General features: G+C 40.1%; 1 protein-coding gene across 1 annotated transcript in view; it reads left to right on the forward strand.

The window, feature by feature from the left end:
• LOC121095715 (serine/threonine-protein kinase TNNI3K) overlaps positions 1 to 22,995 on the forward strand; it is a 116,484-nt gene that overhangs the window by 50,799 nt on the left and 42,690 nt on the right. Inside the window, exons 10-19 of the mRNA XM_040610889.1 lie at positions 384 to 528; positions 618 to 722; positions 1,369 to 1,463; positions 2,126 to 2,275; positions 3,439 to 3,525; positions 5,179 to 5,235; positions 6,259 to 6,351; positions 6,437 to 6,494; positions 6,610 to 6,804; positions 7,150 to 7,254. Of these exons, the coding sequence (XP_040466823.1) occupies positions 384 to 528; positions 618 to 722; positions 1,369 to 1,463; positions 2,126 to 2,275; positions 3,439 to 3,525; positions 5,179 to 5,235; positions 6,259 to 6,351; positions 6,437 to 6,494; positions 6,610 to 6,804; positions 7,150 to 7,254 (1,090 nt within the window). The remainder of the gene's footprint in view (positions 1 to 383; positions 529 to 617; positions 723 to 1,368; positions 1,464 to 2,125; positions 2,276 to 3,438; positions 3,526 to 5,178; positions 5,236 to 6,258; positions 6,352 to 6,436; positions 6,495 to 6,609; positions 6,805 to 7,149; positions 7,255 to 22,995) is intronic.

The raw sequence follows: 22,995 nt of genomic DNA on the forward strand, positions 1-22,995 counted from the left end.
AATAACTCAGTGAATTGCTTTCTTACCTGTGGTAACTACATAGCTTGCTTCGCAGTTGCTCTTTCTGAGGGTCATTTATAACTTGTGATTTGTTCATGGAAAGCTACATCAAAATATTCAATACATCTGCTACTGGAAGAAAGAAATTATACCCTAAGTCCAAAAAATCATCTTGACAATGTACTACAAGTGTCACTGAGTAATACAGTTTTGATATATGAAAGCTCACAGAAATTTCAATTTTAAAGAAATAGGGCCATAAATATTATAGCAGGAGGTTTCAAAACACGTAAGTACAAAACATATAGCATTACTAAATATCCAAAACAAGCTATGTTAAGTATAAAATACTTTCTTTGGTCTCTTTCTGGGTCAAATGGCAGTGAATGCTCAAGACAATGAAGATCATGTTCCTCTGCACTTCTGCTGTCGATTTGGACACCATGAAATTGTAAAGTTCTTACTGCAGAGCAGCTTTGAAGTTCAGCCCCATGTGGTGAATATCTATGGAGACACACCTTTACATCTGTGAGTCACGTGGAGAAGCTGTTTTACATGGTTTGGGCCTTATTAGAAAGCTGGTGGTGTTAACAACTCTTTATTGACTTCATCCTCAGCGCATGCTACAATGGAAAGTTTGAAGTTGTCAAGGAAATAATTCAGCTCTCAGGAACAGAAAGTCTCACTAAAGAAAACATATTCAGTGAAACAGCTTTCCACAGGTGAGATGGTTAAAATGCTATTATCAATAGAATTGCACTTACACATGCATGAAACATGACACCCAAAATTACAAATGTCCCACCAACAGCCAGATGAACAAAGCGAGCAGTGAGCTCAATGTGGATGGTAGGTTTGTATCCTGAGAAACAGGAGAGGACATGAAGTAAGAGGTAGAACCCGATAGTGAATGGGGGTAGAGAGAGCAAGCAAGAGAGAGAAAAGTAGGAAAGGCATCAGTCATCAGCATCTGGATGAATAACAGTTTCTCCTTCTGTCCAGTTTGGAAGCTGAGCTTAGAGCCTGTTTTGGGTAGAAACCTGCTGGAAATCAGAAATGAGCTGGCAGAACACAGTTTGCTCGTGGTGCCGTATGTTTGTAAAGTGTTATTTAAGAGGCACTTTGCAAAACAGACTATTAATTTCGCATAGCTATGCAAAATTAATTTATACAGCAATAATTAAGAGTGTTTCTGAAACAATAGAAATGAACATGTTTTGGTGGATTAATCACACATTTGCACATTTCTGAAGATCCTTTATTCTGTCACTACATTTTTATCTCTGTAATTCTTTTAAAAGTTTTAGCTACACAAAATATTTGTCCTTTTATGGACTATAATGTTCCCTTCTCCCTTTATTTTTGCAGTGCTTGCACCTATGGAAAGAACATAGAACTTGTAAAATTTCTTCTTGACCAGAATGTTGTAAGCATCAATCACCAGGGAAGAGATGGACATACAGGTAACATCATCATCCTTATTCTGTGCAAGTGCATATACCAGCACCAAAAAAATTTTTTCCAGGGTAATTCCCATGGTAATCTGATGATCAACATCCGTTTACCTTTCGGACAGATCACAATTCTATTGAAATATGTTTGCAGGCAGGTGTAGAAGTGATAAGACTTCACTGAGAATGTGTCAGGCTCATTAGCTTGTATATAAGTAACAAAACATGATGTAAACTGATTCTCCCATAGGATTCTAAGTCATTTTAAGAATTGGGCCCAAGTATTATTCTGCTAGGTAGTAGGCGTATAGGATATAGTGTCTGAAGGGCTGCATACTTCCATGTGCCTGCTGCAGGCAACAAACAAAAAAACTTCATTGTTTCTACTTGCTTTTCCTCACAAAGTTGTTAAATGTGATTTGCAGGTGGCAGAGTAAATGCTGACATGTTAAGTAGCAGGCAATAGATTGGTTCTTGCAGCATTAATATTTCATTTTCACCTTTTGCCTCAGGTATTTTTTGATAATATATTCCTTTATCGAGAAAATAAATTTGCACTTTATAGCTGTTGCTGCAAGTCCTATTATGATGTTCTGACTGATGATCTTAAAGGTCTTTTCCAACCTAAATGGTTCTGTGACAGTTGTGCTTACCACACTTCTCTGATGTTCTAGGATTACACTGTGCTTGCTACCATGGTCATATTCGACTTGTACAGTTTTTACTGGATAATGGAGCTGATATGAATCTGGTAGCTTGTGATCCCAGCAGATCCAGTGGAGAAAAGGATGAGCAGACCTGTTTGATGTGGGCTTATGAGAAAGGTATTTCCATTTTCTAGTTTCTGCTACAAAATCCGTAGGAACAGTACAGGAAGGCAAGAACAGCACAGGAAAGAGACAGCACTATAAAATAACCCCTCAGACCCTGTAGTTGAAGAGCTGTCACCATCTGATTTCCAGTTCCTGGCATGAAACATAATAAAACCCAGCCCTTTTATTTGTCTTCTCAGATACTCTGTTAAACGTCAGTTTAATTCAACACAAAAACACAAACTCAAGAACAGGAGTATTTATGTGCTGCTAAAATAGCAAACATGCAGCCTGTTCAGAAAAGGCTATTTGTCCCTCTGGTGTGTGCATGAGTTTTAATTTTATTACTGAAGGAGGCATTACAGGGAACAATGAATCAGTCAGTAATCTTAAATTCTTGCATATATAGATCAAAGCAAGGCATTTTCCATGGTTCCTGTTGTACTGTCCTACATGTATAGCAATGTGTTAATTTTCTGTCCTGTTCGTGACTCCATGACTTCTGCGTCATTCCCCCCTCCTCCAAAAGCATTGCAGTACCATTTATTATGAGAATCACTGCAATATAGTAAAACTATGGGTTTCAAAGGCCTTTCAAAAACCTGGTATTGGCAAAAATTGTGGAATTACTGAGGGAAAACTCATCTTTGGAAGGTTTAGAAAGGAATTTTGAATATTTCCAACTTTGTGCATCAAACATCTGAGAGGGGGAGCATGTTGTGCATGCTCTCTTCTGGCTTCTTGCAAAGCAGAATGATGAGTATAGCAGCTGTCTACAGCAATATATAGTATACACATTTTGTCCAGTTGTGGACACCAAAAGAAATATTTTCAGGCACTTGTTTTCCCTGTAAGGCCCATTGAAGACTATTGCCAACTTCCATTTCAGGATTTCTGTAGGAGGGCTTTTTCCATTGAAATATATCACCATTTAGGATTAGGTGGACTCATGAACATAACATGCTTGTATTTATTGGTAGGTATTTCCCTGTATTTCTGTAGTAAAGAATACTAGTATGTTTCAGATCAGCAGCGCTGTATCTTTGTTTACATGTTTTATAGGCACATTGTACTTTTTTTTTTTTAAATCCCCCAATTTTCTATAAGTGAATTAAAAAACAAAAAAAAACCTTGAGTTTACCTGCAAACCCTTGTATTTCCTCTTTCTTTCTTAGGTCATGATGCCATTGTGACCCTTCTGAAGCATTATAAGAGACCTCAAGATGAATCACCCTGTAATGAATACTCGCAACCTGGAGGAGGTATGGTCTGAGAAATCACTTTATTCTCTAACTGAAGGGTCTGATCCAAAGACCACTGAAGTCTCTGGAAATGTTCCACTGATGTCAGGGGGATTTGGATCAATTCTGTCTGGAACAAATGAAATTAGTGTCCTAAGAATCGTCATTCTCGAGGTGCCCTCTACTTATGTCTATTTCTGATGTTTGTTTGCTGACATTTTGTGTATTTCTATACTCGGTCTCTTCATATTTTTTAGTATCTTTGGATATCTTTTTCCCCTTTGGGAAGAATTAATTACCTTTTTTGCTACAAAAATACTAATTTGTATTGGCAACTAAATGACAAGTGCCAAGAAGAATGTTAACACAAGCAGTTGGATAAACAAAACATTTTGCAGTGTGTTGAGAATGCTGCCAACAGAAAGGGTATGTCATATGTTGCAGCTTGGCCACGTCATTGACTCCTCCTGTCGCAGAAGCAGAAGGAGCCCTAAGGTCAGCAGCAGGATTGATCTGCTTCCTGCATACTTCAACCTGTTCCAGGTTTAGGTGTAGTATATCTCAAATGTCTGTAGATCTTTAGGGAATTAAGTTATGCATGTACTGGAAATTTTTTTTGGCAAGCAATTAACATACCCAGACAGATTTTTTGATGTTCATTGTTAAAAGAACTCAACTCCCACTTAAGGAGAAAAACAAAAGATTATTTTTTTGGTACATGGAGAAAGCTGAGGTCTTTTGGAAAATCTCATCAGTGAACTAAACACTGCAGTGTGTTCACAGCCCAATTGTTAGAATCTGTGAATCTGATCTGAGTTCCTTCCAACAGAAAAGGCTATGTTGTCCTTCATTAACAGCAGGGAAAGTCAGTATTGTTCTACAGTGTTTAGTGAAGCTACATAAAAATTACTTTCAAGAGCACAGCAATATAACATCACAATCTGTCGTGATTTAATGCCTTCCAGCAGCTCAGCCCCCCCAGCCGCTCGCTCCCTCCCCCCAGCGGGGTGGGGAGAGACTCGGGAGGGTGAAAGTGAGAAAACGGGTGGGCTGAGATGAAGGCAGCTCCCCAGGTACAGCACAAGCTGTGTGCACAAGCAGAGCCAGCCCAGGCGTTCCCCCAGCACCTCCCAGGGCAGGAGGTGCTCAGCCCCCCCAGGGCAGCAGGGCTCCAGCACACCTAACGGGGCTGGGGGAAACCAGCGCCATCGCTGCCAGCGGCCCCCCTTCCTCCTCCTCCCCCCAGCGCTCCGTGCTGAGTGTGAGGCCGTACGGGGTGGGTACCCCTGGGCTCGGGGGGGGCAGCTGGCGCGGCATGTCCCCCCCCAGCTCCCTGTGCCCCCCAGCTGCTGGCTGTGGGGGGTGAGGAGCAGAACAGCCCCCGGCGCTGTGCAGGCGCTGCTCGGCAATGGCTGAGCCATCCCTGTGTTCCCAGGGCTGCTTCCAGCCGAACCCAGCACACAGCCCCATCCCCGCTCCTGCGAAGGGAAGGAGCTCTCTCCCAGCCAGGACCAGCAAACAATCATATGTCTTTTTAAGCCATTTGCTTGTGTGTATTTTCACCCCCTTATTATTCATTCTTTCTTTAAGCAATCATTACCTCATCAATTTATCAGTACAGGTGTTTAAACTGTCTTTGAATTCCATAAAATTCATTGTGTTCTTCTATTTCAGATGGTTCCTATGTGTCAGTTCCATCCCCTCTAGGAAAGATTAAAAGCATGACTAAAGGTATTTTCAATGGCAAGGGAAAACTTAAACTTTTATGGTCTTCTTATCCAAGGTGCTTGTCAGCCTGAACATACTACACAAGATTCCTGGAATTTTCATTGTTTAGAAATGTAATGATGTGCATAAGCAGCAGATATATATCCCTAGGATAATTTTAGGAAACAAAATACTTAGTTTTGTTGCTCAGCATCATCATAATTCCTGCGTTGATCTTATTTTCATTTACTTTAAAAAATATATTTATTTGGAGAAAAGGATGTGATTGTGAATTAGTACTAATGAAATACACACATACCCATGAATGCAAACAAATATTGTATTGAATTCCACTGTAAAATGCCTGGATTATCTTTACAAGAAAAATTATGTCCAAAAAGAATTTGTGTTAATCTGAAACACATATAAAATATTTAGATAAATATTTGTACTTTAAAATACTAAATTTTTTGTGGTACTTTCAATTTTCCACTTCAGATACTTGCTCTGGATATAATCGAATCCTTGCATCCTTTACATAACAGCATTGAAATGTTTGGCTTAGAAATATTCTGATAAACCTTATAGTAACAAACCAAAAAGATTAACAAGGTAGAGATGCTTGCTAACTGAAGTAAGTTGCAAAATTTAGGTTCCCCATGTCGGTAAAGAGTCGGTCAGATCTGGAAAAACATACCCTGCATTAGTAATGAGCACTAGCTATACAGAAAAAAGAACTAATTCTCCGTATAAAGAATTTTACACAACCATCACATCATACAGGCAGAATGTGCTTATGGGACAGTGTTCATCAGTGATAAGATTTTAAAGCCAAGAAAGCCCAAGGCAACTGTAGCATTGCAAGTACTTGTCTGTTATTGGGGTTTACTGTGTTTACTGAAAAGGCAATGGAATTACCAGTCAGCCAATCTACAGGAGGAAAATGAGCTTTTACTGTGCAACAGTTTTGTGAATGTAAATGCTTATATTCTGTCCTTCCCCATGACCCTGCATTTTACAAATAGGGTAAGTGTTTTCTTTTTGCAGAAAAGGCAGATGTTCTTCTCCTTCGTGCTGGTTTGCCATCACATTTCCATCTTCAGCTCTCTGAAATAGAGTTCCATGAGATCATCGGCTCAGGTACCAGAAATAAAAACGCATGCACTTTAGGTGTCTGATGTTCATAATAAGTATCTTTGTTCTTATTTATTTTAAACCATTTTAGGATCTTTTGGAAAAGTATATAAGGGACGGTGCAGGAATAAAATTGTTGCAATCAAACGGTAAGTTTATCAGACTTTTGCATCTTGTTTGGTTAAAGACCTAGTTTGAAGTATTAAAAAAAACCATATCTTAGGGTATTTTTGCCTTACTGTTTTCTCTCATGTAAATTCTAAGCTATCGAGCCAATACCTACTGCTCCAAATCTGATGTGGACATGTTCTGCCGTGAAGTTTCCATTCTCTGCCGACTGAATCATCCGTGTGTCATCCAGTTTGTGGGAGCTTGCTTAGATGACCCAAGCCAGTTTGCTATAGTCACTCAGTATATTTCTGGAGGATCACTCTTCTCCCTGCTTCATGAACAGAAGAGGTATTCTGCTTGTTCTCTGCTTGGGATTGTGGTACAGGATTTGGAAAACTAGTAAATCTATGCCGATGTAAATGTTATTCTTTTCAATATAAAACAACAGAGGAAATAACACAAATAATCTGAATAAAAGCTAAACATTAGGTTTACAAGGGAAATTAATAAGTAATCACAAAATTGATATTGTCATTATTTTGGATTGTGTACATTTACATTGCATAGATTATATAACATTGGTTTGTATTTAAAACAAATTAAAAGCTTCCATGAATTAATGATAAGAATAATTTACAGATACTTTTTGTCTGTTTATTAACTTTGAGTATTTTTTTCCCCAAAAAAATACAGAACTCTTGATCTGCAGTCTAAATTAATCATTGCTGTAGATGTTGCCAAAGGCATGGAGTACCTCCACAATCTGACACAACCAATCATACATCGTGATTTGAACAGGTAGGTTTCTTTATCCTAAAAATTCAGGGAATGTGAAGCCTCAAAGCAACAGTGATGGTCTGTGGTCTCACCTGTACTTAGAGAGTCACAGAATCATTTAGGTTGGAAAAGACCCTTAAGATCATTGAGTCCAACTGTTAACCCAGCACTGCCAAGCCCACCACTAACCCATGTCCCAAAGCACCTAAACTGTCATGCATGTCAGAAGCTCCAAGTAATATTGGCTAAATGGAACAAATAAGCTAGAATATGTGTGTAATAAAAAGCTATAGTAATCATTATTCCCCATTTCTTAGAAAAATCACCAAGGTATGAAAACTCTGGTAACTATGCAGTGTCATATTAACACTGATGGAGCTTGGAGGAAGGTCTGCTTGCAGCAATTGGACTGGGGAATTGTGGCACGATGCTTTCACATTCATGGGAGGCTTTAATACATTTTAGTTGAGTGACTTAACAGATGGTAGTCCACTTCAAGCTTACAATAATTTCACTGACAGATATCTGAAATTTACAAATTATTTATGCCCTATCTGCATACACTAGTCCTGTGAGACAGTCTTTTTACAATTTATGCTATCTAGTATATTTCCCCAGTATAATTTTTTTAATCCAAAACATTAATTCATGTCACCTACTTTTGCCCCTCTGATGCCTGAGTTAAACTAGTCACTAGCCTCGCTAAGGTCGATGCAGAAATGTAGAGACCTCTAGAAGGCAATCCCTCCCATCTGTGCCTGTCTTGGAAAGGGAGGAACCTTGAATGAGCCTGTGCCTGTTGTGAGGAGGGAAGTACTCATCTCATTTAGACTGAGTGCCTAATGCTGACACTCAGAGGTATGGTAGGTAAATCCCAGCCTGGGAGCCAGCTGACAGTGCCACTGGCAGAGAAGTAGGAGAGAGTCTGTGTGAGTCAAGTATCCAGATTCCCTTCTGGAAATGAAACTGAATTAGATCAGACTCAGAGGTTTTATACAAACCACTACAAGTCACATTGGTGGAACTGCAGTTGTCACTGAAGGATGCAACTGCTAAAACCCAGTATTTTGTCACATCTGGCCCACCAATGTTCAGCCTTTGTTAGAAGCAGGAAACATCATCTCTACTAAGTGGAAGTTTTCTGTGTCATGCCTACATCACTCTGACTATCCATTCTGCACTAACTTCTGCTTTGGAAGTGGGCCAACCAAAATTACTTATAGCTGTATTGAAAGAAAAGCAACCAGGCAGAGTTAGTGCTGAATAGCTGTTGCACTTTTTAGCAGCAATAGCTGGCTTGTAAACAGCTCCTTCATATGTATGAGCGCTGTGAAAAGAAAGCTTCTACAAAAAAGTGTTTTAAAAAGTAGGGTGAAGTGAGTTACAAATGTAATGAGTTACAAAATGGGTTTCCTTCACTGTCACTCCACTAGCTTAACCACTTGTTTTAAAACCACATTACAGAAACATACATTTTGGTTATATCTCAGCTGACCAGTCCTATAGTTGTGATACCATAAATAACATTTTCCTGCATCTTGCTGTAAGTTTTCATTTCCTGGTGACACCGATAGCTGCAGTGGAAGATTCCTTGTGAAAGACATTCATTCTCTTGGAAAAAGCTGTTTTTTCCCTTTTCTGAGCAAAGAAGTAAACTGATTGTGAGACTGTGCCCAGTTCAGGGTTCTGGTATGAAATTCTCATAAAATATGAGGCAGGAGCAATTTTCTGGGCATCGTTGTGGCGTCTCCAAGAACATAGCATGGCTTGCACACGGGAGAGGTCTGTTTTCTTGCTCCAGGTGTACACATGCTGACAGCTGTGCAAAGGACACCTGTGAAGGGAGCAACTTCAAATGTAGCATTTGTCCTTTATAAACAGGAATTTTCTTGGGATGTGAAACGTAACAAGGAGGCAGTGTGTGTATATTTAAGACCAGTCACAGGTGTGCAAGCTGAAGCCCACCAAACTCATTGTCCTGCCTCCGGCAGTGGCCTGTAGTGACAAATTTGAGAGCCGAGCATCTATATGATGATAAACTCTTGAATTTGCTCTCAGTGCACAAGAACTTTAGGTTCAAAAGGATACTTTCAAAAATTACTATCTGCTCTTGAAGTTATTTCTTATATGAAACAATAACTCTGTGGTTACAAAAGAAAAAGTATCCTTGCAGACTAAAGAAGAAAATCAGATCACTAATGCAAAAGAAAATGCACACTTCTTTAATTTAGCCTGAAAAATGTGGTCTACAAACGGTATCACTTCAAACCAGTCTTCAAACCACACAGATTTATGTGCCCTAGGTTAGCAATACTGGCAAAAATTATGCTTTATGCTCTCCAAATTTCAGCACACTTTACTTTATTCATCTACTGCAATGTATGAGTGCATCCATCTGCTCACATTAAAACTGCTACAAGAACATAAGAATGGCTACTGTTAACCATTACCTATTACATACCCAATTTATTTAAATGTGCAGATACGGTGTTTCTGCATGGTTCTGGTAAATGTATGATGTTTAGAAGACTATTGCTGATATGTTCATCTGTGTATATTGACTATACAGATGGAGGCTTAATCTAAGTATATTAATTTAAGCCATATTCTGCAATTTTACTGTAGCAGAGCTACATAAAATTTGTGTGTCAAAGAGTATTTTCAGTGCACTTTGGATTGACTAAATACTTTCAAAACCCATGTCACTTACCAAAATTCTTTTACTCTAAGAAAGCTTGAACGCACACTTCAGAGGCCTTTGAAATGCTTCTTTTTGACATTATACATTTTTTTATTTTTCCTAGATTTTTAAATTCAAATTCAAATTCCAAGTTTATAAAATACAATTCTGCTTAGCAAATAAAACTAAAAAAAAATTCAAATGAAAAATTGAATCTGTTGTCTTCATAATCAAGTAAAATCTTGTCAAGAAATGTCTGTTCCTCACTTTTTATTCAGTAATGTTAAACTCCATATAATATTCTGAGTCAGTGCAAAATGAAACAGTCCATAACGGTCACTTACTCAAACAGTGCCATTAATTAGCAGGAGCCATTAGGACAATCAAACTGTTAAGTGCAATTCAGATTCTCTTCTAATACATTTTGAACTAATTACAATTCATTAGCAAGTGATTTGATTGCAACGCTTTGCAGTAAGCAGTTCCGAGCCATTCAGGATGAATTGAGGGAAGTCTTGGAAAGGCGCGCACAAACTCTGTATTCTCCACTGCGTTTGAGGTATGCCTGCCCGCAACACGAGCTGCTGGTGTGGCGCTGATCCCCTGGGCATCCTCCTCCTCAGCAGCGCTAGGGCTCTCCGCAGCACGGTTGAGCAGGTAGAGAGGTCTCGGCTCTCACCTTCCCCCATGAAGCGGAGGTGGGCAGCAAGCACACCCTGAAAAGCCCTGTGCTCTCTGCCCTGTGGCACCTCACTTGCCCTGGCAGCAGTGACCGCGGGGATCAACAGGGAGCTGTGGGTGCCCCATTCCTGGCAGTGTTCAGGGCAAGGTATGACAGGGCTTGGAGCAGCCTGGTCTAGTGGAAGATGTCCAGGCCCGTGGCAGGAGAGGTGGAACTAGACAACCTTGAAGGTCCCTTCCAACCCAAACCGTTTTATCTATAATGCCTGCCCTGCAGCCGTCAGCTGCTCCTGACCAGGCAGTGCTTCACTGCAGCAGATGCTGCACCTCCTGATCCCCTTACAGCTTCCAGTGCTCCCCACACAGCTGGCAGCGAGCTGCCTGGTCTCGTAATTTCCTGGTGTGTTCCTGGTACCTTGTACTGCTGCTTTCTAGTCTTTAGGGTGTCTCCTGAATTAAGTCAGCTTCTGATAATATCAGCTAAGGCTTCTTCAGTTTCTGCCTCCAAGTCTTGCTATTTTTCCTCAGTTCTGACATCTTGTCATTATGAAGACTCTCTGATTTTTTAATAACTGAAATGATGATATGCCAAACACTTAATTCATTGGTTTCTGTCTTTGTTGACTGAATTTCCCACACAGGCAAATACTACTTCTACTGTCCTGCAAGGATGGATACAAATACTTGTTTAATCTGTTTAGGCTTTTTTAATTCTCTGTTTTGGAATTTTCAGTTTATTTTCAATGTAGTTTCACTGTGCTTTCATATAACATTTTGCCACTTTCTTTCATTAGTTTCCTTTGTTTTGAGATTTTTACTTTAAATATTTTTCCGTAATCACTGAGTTCATCTGACTGTTTCTTGGTTTGTTTGGCCCATTTGTTACAGGTAAAAGCATTTGCTGATGGGTTCACTGCTAAGAGCTAAAGCCTAGTGCAGCACTGTGCACTCCTTCCATTCCTTTGGTGATATCTGAGTGGAAGCACTGAGTCCTTGATGAATGCAGAGAAAAATCTGTTGTTGCTGTTCTAGCTATGAAAGTAGTCTCGTGATCAGCATATTTCAGTGAAGGGTGGTGAAACACCTAACTATATTGAATGGTGAGATTTAGATGAAAAAGATCCTTTTGCTAAAGACAAAACATGATTCTTAGTTCTGCTAGCCCTTTGATGCAAAAGGCACATCATTTGAACTGAGGATGGTTGGGCTTTACTCTCACTGGTTGTGCACTGCTTTGAACAAACAGCTTTCTGCCTTTTTCATTTCTTCTGCCTTTACAAGACATCCCTTGTAAGTCCAGAATATTGAGATGGACATTCAGTCAGCTCTTCAGTTTTGGCCCAAGTCAGGTCTGCCAACACTTTCTAGCTAGGTACTTTTAATCTTTTGGCAAATGCATCTTACCCCATCTTGTATGACAAAGTCTAATTACTTATTACTGATACTGAGAAATTACTGATATTGCAGACTTTCAGTATATTAAATTGTGAGGAAAAGCTTTGCAGTGGACAGAGCTTTTCTAAATCAACTTTTCTTTCTCAAAAAAAAAAAAAAAAAAAGCTATTGATGAGAGCAACATGCCTCCACAATTCCTAGAGGCCTTTGGACATGTTATGAACACAAGCTATTTAGGCCAGACCCTAGCGAGTATCCATTTTTCAAAGTATAAGGTAGATTCACTAGGATTTGCTGTGCAGAAAGCAAGCAGCATATCAACCTACAAAAAAGCCTGGAAGAATGTCGTCTTAGTACCCCATTTTTCTTTTTCTGTGATTGTACTTGCCTCGTTTCTCCATTGCATACCATCTGTGTCCACCACCTCTTGCTCTCCTTACAGTCAAGCTTCCCTTCTCCCCACCCCACTGGCTCTGACTTCACATATCCTCGACTTCCACACTGAGTCTCCTTCATATACCTGCATCCCTCCATGGGTTCCTTTTGGGCCACCAAACTGCAGAGCTCAGAGGGAGATCTTTCTTTTCTGAAGCTGTAGTTCTTGCCTCAGTCATGGTGCAAGCCAGGAGCCCCATGTCTGAACACTGCAATCTGTGTATCTGTTTTAGGACAGCGGATGTCCAGAGCTTCTCATTCAGCTTTACGCCTTGTCACTACCGGCTGTTAGAAAAATAGTTCTGCACGGAAAGATTTTAAATGTTTTCCACAAAAGAAAACCCAAAACAGTATCCCTCTAGAGAGCTGAAAAGCATATCATTGCCTTACAGAACTTTTACCAGATCGTATTTGTGAGGGTCAAAAGATAATCTGCTATAAGGACATCAGTGGTTGATGTGTGGTGCTGAGAGTAGCTTAACTTCTGAAACTTTTTAGTGCGAGAGCAGGAGCCGTGTTGTCAGCGTGAGTCCCAGTCAGCCCACTGGCACAATTACCAGATGAAAATCTTCACAACAACTTAAGAGAAAGACCAAGAGTGAAATTCTGTGTTAAATTTTGCCACTGGCTCCACAGGAGCCTCCAATTTTTTACCTTAAATTTTCACATAGCTTGTAACCCTCTTTGTGAGTTCTGAAATTAAATGCAATGCACATAATGCATTAAATAAATCTGCAATGGGGCTTGACAGAACAGAGTGGAAAACGGATCTTTCATGTCTCTACTCTGGAAAAGAGTTTGTCCTTCCATTCTGAGAATAATTGGGAGTTATATTTTGCTTTCCAGTTCTGGAAAAAGAAGTTCTGACAGCTATCAGCAATGGTGACATGTATCAGCTTATTACTACTAATACTGTGGTGAGGGATTGTAGCCACAATGATTATAGCACTTTAATAAAAAGAAGACCATTTTAGTATCAAATTAATTTAAGCCATAACAGCTGAACATGGCTGGACCAAGCCTTTGAGCAACTAACCTTCATTTGATAGCTCTAACTATCTGTAAAAGTTTCTGAAAGCTGGCTTAGTGAGAAAGATGAAAGAGAGGATGGAAGCCTGGTGGTAATGGGGATGGTGTCTGCAACTCCTCTTTGTTATAAAATCCCCTATGAAATCTTAAAATAGCAGTTGCTTTTCATTAAACCCACAGCGTGTTAAAGGTAGAAGGATCTTTTCATGGCCCTGTTCTCTGGGAAAGGGACACGCACTGAATGTGCTTTGCCTGTCGCTTGCCCTGAGAGGAGGGAGCCCTTGCATCTGGCAGGCCCGCAGAACTACTTGTTTTTTTCAAAAGCCAGGATGATTACACACTTCTGATTCTTTTCTCATTTTTTCCCTTCCATGGTTTCATGAAGAGAATGATGCTTGATCTCACCATCTCAAACTCTATGTGGCCTTAACAGAAGACAATTAATTTCTGATTCTGCTGAACTCATTATTAACCTTCTGTCATCTCAGCTGAGATCAGATTTATCTTGCTGTATTTCTCGAAACACAGGCTTAAGAATTCCTTTCTCATCTATGGTTCTCAAATTTTGAAGCGCCATTGAGGCAGTAACAGCCTTTTTGAGCTGTACCTTCCAAGCCCTATTTCTGTGGGTTATATTTTTTACTTTAGAAAAGAAAAATTAGTAACTGTAGTGTTCACTGGTGGTACCAGACTGACAAAACCCTGCCAGAGACTACCTCCAACTTTCAGATATGTCCCTACACTCAGCACCAAGATGAGCATTTCAGCATTGTTTTGTTGGAAAGACTTACGCACAACATTAATAGAAAAGGGTGTGTTTATTGATTTCTTGGCTTCTCCACAAAAATCATAAACCCAGGTCTTGACTATGTGTATGGCCAAGTTGGGTTTATTCAACGTCTGCACAGCCCTTAAGTAAATTGAAGTTAAAGCTTGGGCTCAATACATTTTATTCACATTGAGAAATGGTGATGATTTTTGTCCCTACTGACAGAAGTCAAACTTGAACCAAGACCAGATAAAAGTCTTTAGTTTTTTACAATTCATGTGCCTACATTCAAGCCAGAGTACAGCCTTCAAGAGTCTCTGTAGTTTCAGCCTTGTGTTTGATTAAAATTTTCATTTGACATCTGGTGGGGGTCTCAGAACAATTCCAAATATCATACTCAAATTATACATTTTGATGGAAAGTATATATGGGAGCTAAAATCAGATTAGGTATAAACTGAAAGAGTCATGGCTACATTGTATGAACCCATTATACTTTTATGGTTAAATTTATCATCCCAAGATTTGGGTTCAGGTGAAGCTAGAAATCTTGAAGGCAGTGATTTGTGGAAGTCCTGATTGGGAGAACTTAATTTTTTTCTGTCCTAAAAGCTGATTTCTGGTGAAATTCATGTTCCTTCCTTGGCTATTCTTGCTCGTATCTACAGCTCTAATATGGGCAAGTTATGTTTTTTTGTTGAGACCATCAATATTGCTTTCATTTTCCTTGCATCATTTAAGCTTTCGCCAACTTTTTCACTTTTTTTTTATATACTTTTCACTCTCCTGAATTTACTTGGATCAGTCAACTTTTTGATAGATACCATGTAAGCATTGTTGTGTCCACATTCATACCCTTCTATGTTGTAATTTGCTCAGCCCTTCAAAAGCCATGTGCCATGAATGCATAGTGACTGTTGTGTGAAAACCTTGATCTTCAGAGTTACTGGAAGCCTTGACTTAGCTAAAGCATTTTGTGAATCTTTCCCTGCACTCCCAGTTTGTTTGAAATCTGTGTTGTGATGCTAATTTCTAAAAGCCTTGCTCTTTATTTGTTGCATTCAGCTGGCATTTTTCTTCCTCCTCTTGTGTATTCTTTACTGAAAATTAAATCAATTGCAATCACTTCCTTGAATCAGGAAGTCAGTTTTCAATAGATTCATAAACACTTTTCCTGCTAAATGACATTTTGCAATAAGCAAAAGGTATTTTGCCTGCATGGTCATAATCTATATTCTTGTACTGCATCTTGGATATAGTGCCTGCCTTTCACTAGCAAACATTTAAATAGCAAGTATTTTGTCTTTGTCCCTAAGCTTGATTCTATCCAACTTTTATAGAGCAGTAAAAGATTGCAAATGTGGCAATAGCTCACTTTTCCAGTTATTTTTAAAAGTTTCCTCTCTCATCAAGTTTCTGTACCAGGTACAGAACCTCTTCTTTTCTCTGTCAAGAGTGACAGTAATTGAACAGTGCCTTGCTGTTTCAGCTAGATGTCCAGTTAGACCTAGTTAAGCTCAGAAGTGGGCAGATGTTATTCCAGCTCTTTCCAGCTTTCTGGTTGCTAGGGTCTATGGTAGATTACTTGTCCCTGCAAGCAATATATATTTACATTCTCTGATAGTATCACAATGGCTTGAAAAATGAATTAGTGTGTAAACACTCAGAATTACTTGGAACACTTCACCCTATTTATGGATTGCTTGGAAAAGTACAGCTGATTCCTAAATTGTGGATTTGTTAGGATAACAGAGTAGTGCAGTTGCACTGTGCAGAGAAGGAGGGACCAACCACAACTCTGCACAGAGCTGATCCTGCTTGGGGCAGCCTCTGTGCAAAAACATACAGCAGTGGGTCTGCTGCGTGGCTCTTCCTCTCCGACCCCCCCACATTTAAAGATATTTAAAGATATTTTAACTCCTCTTAGGCAGGTAGATCCTTCCCTGCTGATTAGAGTGTCACGGATACCTTCTAAATAATCCTAATTTGTGCAGCATGGTGCTGCTTCGCTACCTCAGTGTTACAAAATCTTGACATGCTTGAGTTGTCTTTCCAAACTGAGGTAAATGTAATGTTTTGTTTGGAACACACACACTGAGTTCCTTTTTCACTTGGCTGCTGGCTGTGCTTCATCTTGATCAAGCATAGAAGCAAACAAAGAAAACTAATCAAAGCTTCAGTTTTATTAAATCCTGGTATCTCTTCACAAGTTTGCCTTCCATTTTGCATTCTATATACTTACTACAAAGTCTCCCCCAGGAAACTGAGCTCCATTAAAGCTTTTCCAAAGTTTGAAAGAAAAGGTTATATCTCCAGGCGTCATTACAGCATAATAATGAATTTTGATCCATTGTTACAGTTCTGTCACAATAAAGGATTTTACTGAGCCCTTTTAGAGAACTCAGAAATGTTAGCTCTCCTCTACATTCTGAACTATAACCATGCTGCCTCTTCACTGAGCACATGTTTACTTCTCTTAGTAGTGACTGAGTACTGCCTGCCTCTGCTTTTGTAATGATTGTTTTAAAATCACCAGTTCAGAAAGGCACACATCCCACCAAAGCCAGTGTGCTTCAGCCTCCTTTTCAGGTCATTTATAAGACCTGCCACCATGCCTTGCACCCTGCTTCTGCTGGGGAACCCTCAACCAGGCATCCCGATCTGGCTGACAAAGGGAGTTTGGGGGATGCCGGGTTTCGGGGCAAGGGGAGGGCACAGCCGAGGAAAGCATCCCTTGTACGTACCTTTGACTTCAGGTCCCCGCTCCATAGCACTGATTTGGCTGTAGCAGGCTTCTCATGCTCTCTGCTGTTCCCAGTGCCCCCAGCTTTCCCTGGCAATCACCATTCTTGTGAGCTGCACCTGGCCGGGTGCCCAGGAGGGAGAATGCTGCCTTGTGTCACACTGAGATTTGAGAGGGTGACCCAGCTCCAGGACAGCATGGGTGGGAGTCCTGGCTGGAGCATCCTTCAAGCTAGGAGGTTTTCTTTAGAGTGATTCCTTTTAAAAACCAAAACCAACCCCCCAAAAAATGGCAGAAAGACCCAACCATGAAGTACCTGCATCTTCATGCCAAGCACAGGCTCCTCTCGTCAGCCATCTTCCCTTTGCTGTGCCTCCCTACATGAACAGGGGTATGTAAACACCCATTAAATGCTGCCTTCCAGGTTTAGTCACAGCTACATGTTTACCTGGAATAAAAATCAGTGAAACAGTCAGAAAAGTAGAAAGGGTTAAAGAGTAGCACTCCCATTCCCTACAGCCACACAAGGAAGCAGCCTGTGTTTGCCAGCTGGCATATGAACCCCAGGATCAGACATGGGAGCAGGCAGGAGGGAAAGGAAGAGAGGGGAGCTCAAGAGATAGCATCCTGACTGGAGGAGAATACAGTCCTGTAATGGATGGTGGGAAAGCAAAGAGCTGCACTGGAAATGTGGCAGATATCTCCCCACAGGTGTAAACTGGCATGACTTTCTCTGTCTCTGCATTGAGGCTGCTGGAAATGACACATGCCCATGGCGCTGTGTCTGATCTAAGCATTTTGCTGACAGGGCAGAGCATGTTGAACACAGCGTTGTACCAAGACACACACAGCCCCAGCGCTGGCCTGTCTCCCACAGGGAAAGCAACATCTGTCTGCATCTGCCCAGAGAGGCACTCACAGAGGGCTTCCTGCTCACAGCCCCACCTGAACCACCCTGCTAAGGTGTCCCCTGTTCAGTCACGTTCTTGGTCTCGAGTCCTGAACACAGCTTAGAAACCATCACTCGGCTTAGGCCTTACGTCACCATTTTGAGAAATTACATTTCTGTTTTATAGCAGACCTGGTTTTGTATTTCTGTACACAGAAGAGAGAGCAGGGCATCATAGCAAGGATTTTAAGTCAGGATGTGTTGTGTTAAACTATTACATCTTCATTTCTACACCTGAACAAGCACCACAGTTAGGAGAGGTGTTGAAAACCTCAGTTTGCAGGGAGTTCAGTGGGACTCCTGTACACAAGGCAGGACAGGTACTGGCTCGTGATTTATTTAGCCTTTTTTCCATGCTACACACAGTCTGCCCACATCTGATTCAGAAACACTGCTCAGGGCTTGAAAGGGTAGCACAGAAATGTTTTTAACTGTTTTGAGAGCCAGACTCTTTAATTGTGAAAGCTAGTCTGCTCACATATACACGCTTTTGCAGAAAGATGTCAGTGTTAGAAGAAAAGCACTCTGGACACTGATGAAATCAGTAAGTCCTATGGCTCACATCAGACATTGGTATAGAGCAGTATCCCCTGGAATCAATACCCATTGCAGGATACAGCCATGTATAATTTTGCGCTGATGTTGCAATGATCCCCTGCAAGGTTAAGAATAAAGGATCTCAGAAGCTGTAAATAGAGTGAAGTGAATCAGATCACCTTTTAGTCTAACTAGTAGCTATCTTTACTTGAAAACTATTACCCTTATTTTTTGCAATTTACTGACCTCAGACTGTGGTTTGCCAAACACTCATATCTTAGAATTCAGCTTCTTTTCTAAAAAAACCTTCAATTTGAGCATCATACTGAACAAGACATGAACCTGGAATAATTCCAAAGACTGGAAAACAAACTTCAATTCAAAGTAGCCTGTTTCTGCACAGCCAGGAATGAAAGCACCTGATTTTTCCCATATGGGGCATGTTTTTCAAACACCATGCTTAGTCACTTGTTCATCCTGGTCTGCAAATAATAAAACCAAACAGAATCATTTTAGTCATCGCTCAGCTTAGGACTGTGAGACGTTACGTGAGTCAACAAACCCAGTCTTCTGCTGTTAGAGGCAACCATTTCAGAGTGTGGTGTGTATGACGTGGGCTGTAGCTTTGGTTGACTAGTGCATACAAATCTGCTGGAACACCACTATGTATTCAAGACTTTAAGGAACAGATGATCCTTTCATATCTTACCTTCTTCACTTTAAAAGTTGAAAGTGCCCTAGATCTGCCAACATCTATCGACTGACCTCTTATCATAGGATTATGGTATGATTACGATCAGATTATGAAATTATTTTTATAGGACATTTAGTCTCTTAATGTAAAGTAGGTGCCTTCCAAAACCACTGTGTTCTCTCCCTTTAGACAAGCTTTGCATATTTTGTCCTAGTGACAGCAGTGTAGGTGCTCACCTTAGTTTTTCACCATTGTAAACCCTAATTCCAATTTGATGTCTCATTGTCTTGTATGGTTTATGTTCCTAACTCCTTAGTGACTTCACTTTTATTTTATTAAATGAATGTTACATGTTTCTGTTCAGCTCTCCAAATTATAAACAGCTCTGTCAGACCTTGTGAACGAGTTGCACCATGAGTTTTCCCAAGCTAAAGCAGGTGGATGGTGAGTGAAAATACTGCAGTCCTAAGAATGCAACCGTCTTTCTTTATGGTGCATAAGAAAACTATGGTTATGGATTATCTCAAGCAGCAGTGTACAGACTGCACCAAGATTGTCTTATACTCAATGTATCCGCTCCATTCTGAGAAAGACCTCTGAAATCAGTGGCCTGGAAAAATTCCAGCCTGCAGAACTGAGAGAGATGCTGTTTCCTTCTTGTTGGTTAGCTACCTTCTGCAAAAGTGCTCATCATGTTTGCTACGCCAGCATGAAAAGAAGGGTCTTTCTATAGCCGGTTCTGAGCATGAGTAGCTAAAATTCATTTGGAACACTTCAGTTCTGATAACTATATGCTGTCAAATGTGTCAGCATTGTAGTAAAGTGACACATCATTTTGTGTACTCAGTATAGTGTGAAGAAGAAGAGCAGAAAATAATAAGTGCATTCCAAAGGCCTTTATGGATCCAGAGAAGCAAAAGTCCATATGTGTATAAATAGGCATACAGGTGTTTGCTCAATGCTTGGGGAATTAATTAATTCCCTTAGCAAATCCCTGTGTAGTTGGTAACATCAAGAGCTGCTTGTGTGCTGAAAGGTTAGAGGTGCCACTGTAAAGCTACAGTTAGTAAAATCATAGAACAGTTAAGTTGGGAGGGTCCTCCAAGATCATCTAGTCCAAAACCTTCCCCAGATTTGGACTGATGTCAAAACGAAGTGCCTATATGAAATCTAGTCATAGAATACAAAGCTGGCTTCAAACCTTATCTCTGGCAGAATATTTCATAGGGCAAAACCTACCAGCAGATTAGACTGAGCCCCTTGTAAAACACAGAAGAGAAGGCATTTTGGACTGGATTCAGTTTTGGTCATTTTGATTGACAGAGCTTCAATTCTTTGCTTCTCTATCCCTCCCCAAAGTACTGCAGAAGAGGAAGGACTGCTGCCAACAGCTTTAATTTCAAGTTCCACAGTCCAATCAAAAGCCATGAAATAGGGAACGATATTAGGAGAAAGACAGATTTTCAAGGTTAAGGTCTTGAAGATTCACTAAGCCGTATTTGCAGTATCACAGTGCTGGTAAAACCAGTAGTGTCTTCTAAACAACGACGGAACGTGTCTGTCTTTGAGAGGTGTAACCAAGAATGTCAAAGAAACGCATTTGATTTAATGCTCTCGCCATTCACTAGAGATTAAAAGACTGTGACAGGGGGAAAGAGATCTCTCCTTTTCTTCCATCTTTCTTACTCCTTTTTTGGTCCATTAAAGAGTGAGCACACAGAAACCAAAAATATTTTGAAAAGGATGCATACCTGATAAAGCCTATTGCTACCAAATGGCTTAGTTCCACAACATATTGACAAGCACAAGAAACATGCAAAACTATCTTAATTTGTAGTGCTATGTAAGATAACAGAGTCCTCAAAAAGAAAGTATTATCTACTCCCAACATTTCCCATGCTTTCTGTTTGATCTTTTTCTCTATACTTTTGGCAAAGTAAATATAATTTGAATTACCTCTCCAGAATTAACATGTGCGTTTAAGTTAAAACAAGTGTTGCCAAAGGGTGTAATTGATTGATATCATAAAGATCACAGTGAAAGAAAGTTCAGAGAAAATACGACATTTTTACAAATTGTGCATTGCATCCCCCTCTAGTGACCAGTCTGCATATAAACCTTGGTAGGACTGACTGAAAACTTCCCATCTGAAGTATTTTCTATCAGAGAAGTTATGGTTTTGTTGTGTTTTCAGTGAGGCATGAAGTTCATGGAAATTCTGCCTCGGAATTACCAAAATTTTCCTTTTTACATGCAGTTGTTTGATAGTCGAAGAAGGCATGCTCCTAGGATTTATCTTAATTCATAATATAGGCCAGTTTAGGAGATAAATTCAGAACAAACTTCAGTAAGTTATTTAGCTACTTACGGGGGGGAAATGTAATTTTCTTTGCTCAGCACATTATGAGATGTCTGCTTTCCATCTTAATTTGGCACAAAATCAAAAGTTGCAATCTTGAAAATTTCCAGAAATACCTGGGATTATTTCCCAACCCAGTCTACTAAATGAGTTTATTTCCAAGAGCTTTGAGGCTTAATTTTTCTTGGGACATTAACCTAGTCTCTGTATATTACCAATTTTCTGCAAATGCCTCCATCCCGGTGTCCTTTTGCTAATAATTCTAACATTTATCGATGTGCATCTTATCCAAGTGGGTAGCAGAAAATCAGCAAGAAGTCCTTGAGCTATTGTCAGTCTTGCACTGTTGTGTTCTTCTCAGGTAGTTGTGTTGAGATAATGGGGTTTAAAAAGATGATACAAAACATCTGGAGTATTTATAAAATAGGTGTAAGTAGGAGATCGTGTGAAAGTCTGTGTGTGTTCTGCATGAGCTGTTTAGACTTTCCAGCCACTGTCAATTAGAGGAATTTTGGTTTGTGGATCATTGTGGTGACATGTCAGTTGCAGATTTATTATGAGTTACAAATGGAATGCATGTGCCCAGCTAAAAGCCTTCCAGAGAGGGCTACACATTAGTAGTGTAGGTTACACCACGTAACTGTTTGGAAGATTATGCCAGTACAAACAGGCTTTTGGCTCTTTCAACATCAGAGCAAAGTAACTGTCTTGCCAGTGAGGAACACATCTTCTTTTGCCAAAACATATGATCTCGTTCAGGCACAATTCTTGCATCAGAGCAAGAATTTGGAGGAGTTGAATGTCCTGCGTTACATTGGACTTCAGATCAGATAAATGCTGTAGGTTATTGCAGAATTGTTTCCTGTCATCTTTTTCCTACATCCTCATGCAGTCTTGTTTTAAATGTCACACTGTTATTTGTCTTCTGTCATTTCTCTTGGTGAGTTTATTCTTGAGAAAAACCCTGAGTCAGAGTAAATAATTACCATTATTTAGTTGCATTTGATTAATTAAAATTATCAGTACTTCTGTGGTTCTGAAGATATATATTAACATTGATTATGCCACCATCATGACCACCAGATATATTTATGTATATCACAGGCAGGCCAGGAGAACAAATAAGAAGAGGAAGGGGTTTGTTTTTTTAACTTTTGTTCATGTGGGCAAATCACAGCTCGGCCCAGATTTACATCTGCTGCTCAGATATAAACAGCTGAAAGAGGAATAGCAATGCACTAATTGTTTTCTACCACCAAAAGTAGCTATTTGAAGCTTCGAAATAAAATTCTGTGTTGGTTATTAAGTGCTACATCAAGCTGGTTTGCCAGAGATTTGGACTCTGGCAAACAAGCCCCTCTGGGCTCATTTGGGAAAGCGGCAAATGGGCTGCAATTTGCCCCTTAGATCTGGGCTTAAAAACAAGCAGAAACACTGCCAAGAATTACCCTGCCCTACTGCTGACCTTCAAAAGTTAACAGACATGCAGCCA

The sequence above is a fragment of the Falco naumanni genome, chromosome 11 (genome assembly GCF_017639655.2).
Source record: "Falco naumanni isolate bFalNau1 chromosome 11, bFalNau1.pat, whole genome shotgun sequence".
Taxonomy (NCBI): Eukaryota; Metazoa; Chordata; class Aves; order Falconiformes; family Falconidae; genus Falco; species Falco naumanni.